The sequence below is a fragment of the Sitodiplosis mosellana genome, unplaced genomic scaffold (genome assembly GCF_009176505.1).
Source record: "Sitodiplosis mosellana isolate CC-2019 unplaced genomic scaffold, AAFC_SMos_1.0 Smas_scaffold_4303, whole genome shotgun sequence".
In the NCBI taxonomy this organism is placed as follows: domain Eukaryota; kingdom Metazoa; phylum Arthropoda; class Insecta; order Diptera; family Cecidomyiidae; genus Sitodiplosis; species Sitodiplosis mosellana.
In genome coordinates, this window is record NW_022599545.1 from 15,611 (window position 1) to 22,861 (window position 7,251).

Below are 7,251 nucleotides of genomic sequence, written 5' to 3' on the forward strand. Positions count from 1 at the left end.
TGCTCTAAACCAAGGCCGGAATACATTAGAAGGTTTGGGGTGCGATTTGTTTAACATTCCGGCCTTAAATTAGGACATAAGGGATGATTTTTTTGATGGGAAATGTTCTGAACCTAGGGGTAATTTTTCACGAGGAATCCAAAAATATAATTTTTTTGGAGGGTTAAGGGGGGTTTGACCCTATTTTGGGGATGCATTGGTCATTTTTCGCTATTTTTTCACTTTTTGACCCTCCATTTCATTTCAGGGGTGGAGGGCAACTCCACCCAAGGTGTCATTTGATTCTCTGGAGTATCTTGAACATTTTATATCGACATATTTTTGTCCTCAAACCATTTCTAGTATGAGAAAATTGCATTTTTATGTAAAAAAAACATCAGACGAAGCATTGTAAAGATATATCCCCACTATGACCCAAAAGGAGCCGCTGCCCTTTTGTCAAAATTATTTTTTTTTCATTCTCCATCGATCTGTATATTCAACTTTAAAATCGACGTGTGACAGTTGGGACGGTTTACTTGTTAGACACATTCCAACAAAGAAATAACACAAATTTTATATTAATTTTGTAATCCTTGAAAATAATAGGCAATTTTCTAACCGATTGTTTGCACAGCTTTTACCGGAGATTGGTGGGAATCCAAACATTTTTATGTTACTGAAGGCTTGTGATAACAATGGACCAAAGGACTGTGCTATGATACCATTAAATCACTGTTTACACACACCAGGGGGTCCATTGAAGGTAAATTTTGATACATCAGAATTGTTTAATACTTTTTGAGAAAGATGAAAAGCTATATTTGTAAAACAAAATCAGATGAAAAACCTCTAGACGAGGTTAAAATGGAGTGACTTCACCACTCAAAAAGACTGATATCATTTTGAGTAACGCTAGGACGCTGTATTATTACTGGGTACGGAGTTCAGAAGTGTTTTTCGCATTCATTATTGTAAAAATTCATTCACAATAAGGAGAAATATCGCATCACGACTTTTGAATTTAGATCAAGTTTTCAAGCGTTTTGCCGTCTAAAAGTCCTGACGCGATATTTTTTCCTTATTGTGAATAAATTTTCACAATAGTGAATGCGAAAAATACTTTTGAACTTCGTATCCAGTGATAATACAGCGTCCTAGCGTCACTCAAAATGATATCAGTCATTTTGAGTGCTAAATCCACGCACAGGAGCGTCACACAATTTTAACCTCGTCCAGAGGTTTTTCATCTGATAACACTACTTTTGTAAGGCAATTATTTTCGGAAAAATACACTTCCGCCAGATAAATGTCATATTATTAGATATTATTGCTATTTTTTTCGTAAAACATTTGCATCCATATTTCAGGGTTTTAATTTTCCCATCCGCTCGATAGAGCCTCTATCGATTCAATCGAAGGAGTTTTTCAAAAGAGACTCTTTCAAAAGAATCTTTGCAAAATTTTTCAATATTCTGCTACAAATTATGGCTGTAAACTATTGGGTCTGAGAATTAGTTTTGTCGATTTTTTTAAATTTTCAAACATTTATTTGAATACCAAAATGAAATTACATTTCAATCAAAATATTGTCCATCGGAAGCGATGACCTTCTGCCACAATGTGGGCAATTGACGGATGCCTGCCTTAAAAAATTCCTCATCTTTTGAGGCTATAAATGCATCGAGCCAATTTTGGATTTCTTCAACTGAAGAGAACCGCTCTCCGTCCATATGGTTTTGCATCGATCGAAACAAATGGTAGTCGGAAGGAGCCAGGTCTGGGCTATACGGGGCGTGAGCCAAAACTTCCCATCCGCTATTTTCCAAGTAGTTTTTGACCGATTTCTCAATGTGTGGCCGAGCATTGTCATGTAGGAAAATCAATGTCTCTTTTCTGGTCTCCCATTTCGTGCGTTTTTCTTTGATTGCTTGTTTCAAACGTATCAATTGTTGTCGGTAGAAAGGCCCATCGATGGTTTGACCACTTCTCAGCAGCTCATAATACACCACTCCCTCCTCATCCCACCAAATAGACAGCATTACCTTGTCGCCGTGAATTTCTTGTTTTGGCTGTGATGTTGCTGGTTGGCCGGGCTTAACATACGATGCTTTGCGCTTGGGGTTATCGTAATGAATCCATTTTTCGTCACCAGTGACAATTCGATACAGAAAACCTCTTTTTTTGTGCCTTGCGAGCAGCATTTCGCAAGTCACTAAACGCCTTTCAGCTTGCGCTGGCGTCAATTCATGTGGTACCCAATTTGACAACTTGCGAATGAAACCAAGGGCCCTTAAACGATATCCAACAGTGCTTCGGTCAACATTCAATGCTCTGGCAAGCTCATCTTGAGTTTGACTCGAATCTTCATCGAGCAATGCCTCCAATTCCGCATCTTCAAACTTTTTTGGCTGGCCGGGACGTTCCTTGTCTTCCGTGCTAAAATCACCACTTTTGAACCGTGAAAACCACCGTTCACATGTACGTTCCGATGGAGCATGCTCACCATAGGCTTCCACCAACATTCGATGCGCTTCAGCCGCAGTTTTCTTTTAAATTTTATTAAAATATTCGATTTCGTTTGATCCATGTTTTGACAATCGTCGTACAACGATTTGTGACATTTCACCATACACTGCAACTTAATGCCATATTTGACATTTATACGATTGTCAAAATATGCATCAAATGAAATCGAATATTTTAATCAAATTTAAAACAAATAAATTTTTTTTAGTTTTTTTTCTTCAAAGTATTGAAATATAAATCAAAACCAATTATTTGAATATAGTTTACAGCCGTAATTTGTACCAAATTATTGAAAATTTTCGCAAAGATTCTTTTGAAAGAGTCTCTTTTGAAAAACTCTTTCGATTGAATCAATGGGGGCTCTATCGAGCGGATGGGGGAATTTAAACCCTGCCATATTTCAAAAACTCAGGAAATAGTAAATTTCCACTAACATCGAAAAAGTTCCATTTATCCCAAATTTCACACTGTAGAATGCGATAAAATTTCAAATAGCCATAAAAGGAATGTTGAAGTAATTGTGGATCCATTTTATTTCATTAAAAAATAATTGTTCTCAACTACCAAAGCTCTAGGAAATGCGTTTTTTATGTATCCCCTGAACAAAAGTTCAATTTCATACATTCAGATGCAAAAATGCCGATTTATGACCAAAATGACAACGAAGCGTGTATTTAGGTGTTGGTAGACTCCCATTATTTTCACGAAAAAATAGCAGTTTTCTAAGACCAAAATGTCGTCAGAGGTCTATTTCACGTGTTTTCCGAACAAAAATGTCATTTTCAGTGAAAATAGAGCAAGTTGAAAAATTCACTTCAATCCGACCTATTTTTCGACCATGAAATGGCCTCAGATCGCATTGTGACCACTTTTAATCGATTGCTCGTCGAAAATTGAGCGGATTTGGTCTTTCGTGAGCCTTTTTCAGCCAGTAGATGCGTATTTTTGACAGCAATTTCATCGTAGAATGCGACTCTTCGTACAAATTCCGTTCATTGATGAATTGCCTATGCCCAGAACTTCGAAATACGAATTTTCCCGGATATGTGGCATATGCCATTTTGTTGGTATGGTAGCCGGCTACAAACGCTCAGTTTTCGGTAACACATTGTAGGGCTGATTTTTGAGAAATCACGTTTGGTGTGAAATTTAAGGGGGTCGATTTTTCATAAACATCGACTTTTTTCTTTTATATCACATAAACATTGGCATGTGTGTATGGAACTTTTTGAAGGTCTTCTCAAATAATTACGAGCTGACTTTGCCCGATGGGCGTCTGAGTTGATCTAGTGTGCGAAATAAATACTTGAAAAAATCGTATACATGCAGGCTAGTGAAGCCATAGCCAGCTCTCCTGTAATGCAAATGTCAATCTGAGGACGGGTTTCGATGTGGCCCGACACCAGCTACAGCTTAGGCATATCGGCACCGGAATCTGTGAGGGTCAAAAAAGTTTCCGGACAGACGGACGGACGGACGGACGCACAAATCAATACTTTCATAAAAAATCAAGATCAAACTACCAATGCCCATAACTTTTTCGTTTTTGAATCAATCGGGGCACTTAGACTGGCGTTGGAAAGGCGGCGAGGAGGAGATCAGATCACCCCCTGGGTACCCCGTTCGTAAGATATGGGTATAGATTTGAAAATTTATCGAAATTTTCCAACCACTATATTTTTGCCTAGACCACACTTTAGGCATAGGGGATATGGTATTTCCGACTATTTGGGCCAAGACCTTTCCAACGGTACCTAACATGCCGGGGCCCAAATAGTGTCCTGAGAAAATAGCATATTTACTGTATACTCGTGACGCAAAAACTGACATTTTTGATATTTGGCTTGAAATGCACAGTTGTTGGAGCGTCACTTGTCGGACTATCGTCCTCCGTGAACTTTCATAGAAAGACAAGATCAAAATTCCAATGCCCATAACTTTTTCTGTTTTGGACCAAACGGAACGCTTAGACCGGCATTGGAAAGGTGGCGAGGTGGAGCTTCTCTTGGGCACTTCAGACTATCCTCTGGGTACCCCCTTCGTAAGATATGCGTATAGATTTGAAAATTTACTATATTTTTGACTAGACCACACTTTAGGCATGGGGGTTATGATGTTTCCGACTATTTGGGCCAAGACCTTTCCAACGGTACCTAAAACCGGGGCTCAATAGTGTCCTGAGAAAATAGCATACTTACTCGTGACGCAAAAACAGTGAAACATTTTGCTTGAAATGCACAGTCTGTGGAGCGTCACTTGTCGGACTACCGTCCTCCGTGATATACAGTACGCCCCCGAAAATTAGAATTGAAATGTCCCGAGACCATTTCCAATTTGCGGAGTTTTCTAATTTCTGAGGTTTTTTCAATTTCATCCAAAAACGGTGTATCAAATGAAAAACTGATAGGGGGGGAATGATTTGCTTAATTGAAAACAATATATTGAACACTGTTCAATCAAGTATTGTATTTAAATACATGCTTATAAGCAGTTATTTTAGTGATTATAAATATATAGTAAGTCTGTTAGTTTATTTTACTGGATAAACTACTCCTCGGAACAAACCGAAATAAATGATGACCTATCTTACGATGTAAACAGAAAACGTTAGCATTCTATATACAATTTTGTATATGCAAATTCTCTGATGGAACAAGTCGGTTTCGATTTGTTAATAATTGATGATTGATGATTGACGCAGACAATATGGAACAGATTTCTTCTTGACTTAATTTTTAACTTCATGGTAAACGTCGAAAATCTCAAGCTGATCTGCTAATATAGTTATTCAACGAAATGGAAAAGACTTTCATTACGTTTTTTCATTAAAAATGAAGTAAATTTCCCTTTGTCTTGAACGAAATGATTCGGAAACCCCGTAAATTAGAAATTTTCCATACAAATTTTCAAACCTGAAATTCATTTCTAATTTCTGAGGTTTTCTAATTCTCGGGTTTCTAATTTGCGGGGGCGTACTGTAGTTTTATTTTACATAAATTTTGGTTCTCGACTATTTAAAAAATATTTTTTCGTGCCTCTTACCTAATCATGTTACAAGATGTTTGAAAACTTTCCGATTTATCACATTGTACAGTATTCTCTTGAAGGACATCAATTTGCTGTATTTGGATTTGTTCTTACCAACGATTTAAGATATATGGTTTCGATTTCTACACGTTTCATAACATGGGATTTGTCAACATCTGATCTACAGCGCGACGTTAATCCAGGAATTGAGGGAATAATGCAGCAACTTATATTGAGCCCAGACAATAAATGGGCAGCAGCATATTCAAACAATAATCAAACAGTGTTACTTAACATGCTTTCAAGTGAATTTGTAATAATTGAAAACCCATTCGGCGACGGTGAATGTGTCACAGGAGTTTTTCTACTAAATCAAAAGTAATTTTATTTGCTACCTGTTGTAATGTATTGCTCTGATTCCTTTAATACTGAGGCGTTGAAAAACAAATTGGAGAAAGGTGGATCACTTGACTTAAGTACATATTATATTCTATTTTCATAGCTTATTTATTCACACAAAACGTAAATGGGCGTCTTTTGATATGCGAGGCAACTTCATTGGGCGATTTGATGTCGTAGACGTGAATGATGAATGGGAAATCTTGAGTAAGATTGCCAATTTATATAGCATTCTTGAGTATAACTCAAATTGAGGAAAAATAAATAAAAATTATACTTTGTTATCGTTAAAGTGATGCATATGTTCGAGCCAACTATATATCATATCATTTATTGGTCTGGACAGATTACCAGTGGCCGCTTAAGAATTGATTCATTTTCGAATGGTTCTCAAACGGATCCGCTTCTCTATTACAGCGTATTAACATCAAATAGGCAATGGGATCGCCTGTTTTGTTGCACAAAACCAGACAATTTTTCAGTTTCAGAATATGAATATCATTATAATGAAGACAAAAATGCATATATTTGGAAACATTTACAAGATCTTGATTCTTATGATAATTACGAAAAAGAACAACTGCTACAGGTGAATTTTCTAATAATTGAAAAATTATTATCTGATTCACTACACAGTTGAAACTGTATAAATATGGTCAATCTGTTTCACTTTTACAGTTGAAGCTAGATCAAGGTGATCGTTTTTTGATTGGCACTGCTGGAAAAGGATTCATTGTATGGGATTTTAATGAAGAAAGTCGAATCGGAGTTGGAGCAATTTATTTACCATTGCCACACGGTGTAAGGAACATTTCAACAAAGATGATGACATCAAACTCTATGATGATAAGTTCGAAACTTGATTACTCTGTGGCTGGTGTTCGGTTCGTTTTCATTATACGTACCCGATAATTAAACACGAATTAATGTAAATTGTCATTGAATCATTTAGGAAAAATTTATATATTTGGTGTTTGCAAACCCGACAATTGGTTAAAGTATTGGATGCCCATTTTGGGCGAATAATACAGTTAGAAGCATTGACCATAGGCAATTGGAATTGTGCTATTACATCATCGATTGATCGTTCTGTTAAGGTATGGAACATAGTATCTAATTCGAAGAAAGAAAAAAAAACAATAAATTATAATACATTATATATCTATGGGTGAGATTGAGAGTAGAGTATGTTTTTTTCTTCGATTTATATTTTTGAAAAGGCGAGTATGTTTTCTGATGATTCTGGCGTTAAAGTAGATCATGCTTACATGTGTTGAAAAACAAATATAGAATTCATGATAAGCAAACTATATTTAG

General features: G+C 36.5%; 1 protein-coding gene across 1 annotated transcript; it reads left to right on the forward strand.

The window, feature by feature from the left end:
* Positions 1–541: 541 nt before the first annotated feature.
* On the forward strand, positions 542–7,031 carry LOC129572151 (uncharacterized; the record flags this gene model as incomplete). The annotated part of the gene is made up of 6 exons (XM_055452076.1): positions 542–745; positions 5,603–5,913; positions 6,038–6,141; positions 6,228–6,523; positions 6,613–6,818; positions 6,887–7,031. Coding segments are annotated over exons 1-6 (1,155 nt in total), but the record flags the coding sequence as incomplete, so codon positions are not given.
* Between the last annotated feature and the right edge of the window lie 220 nt (positions 7,032–7,251).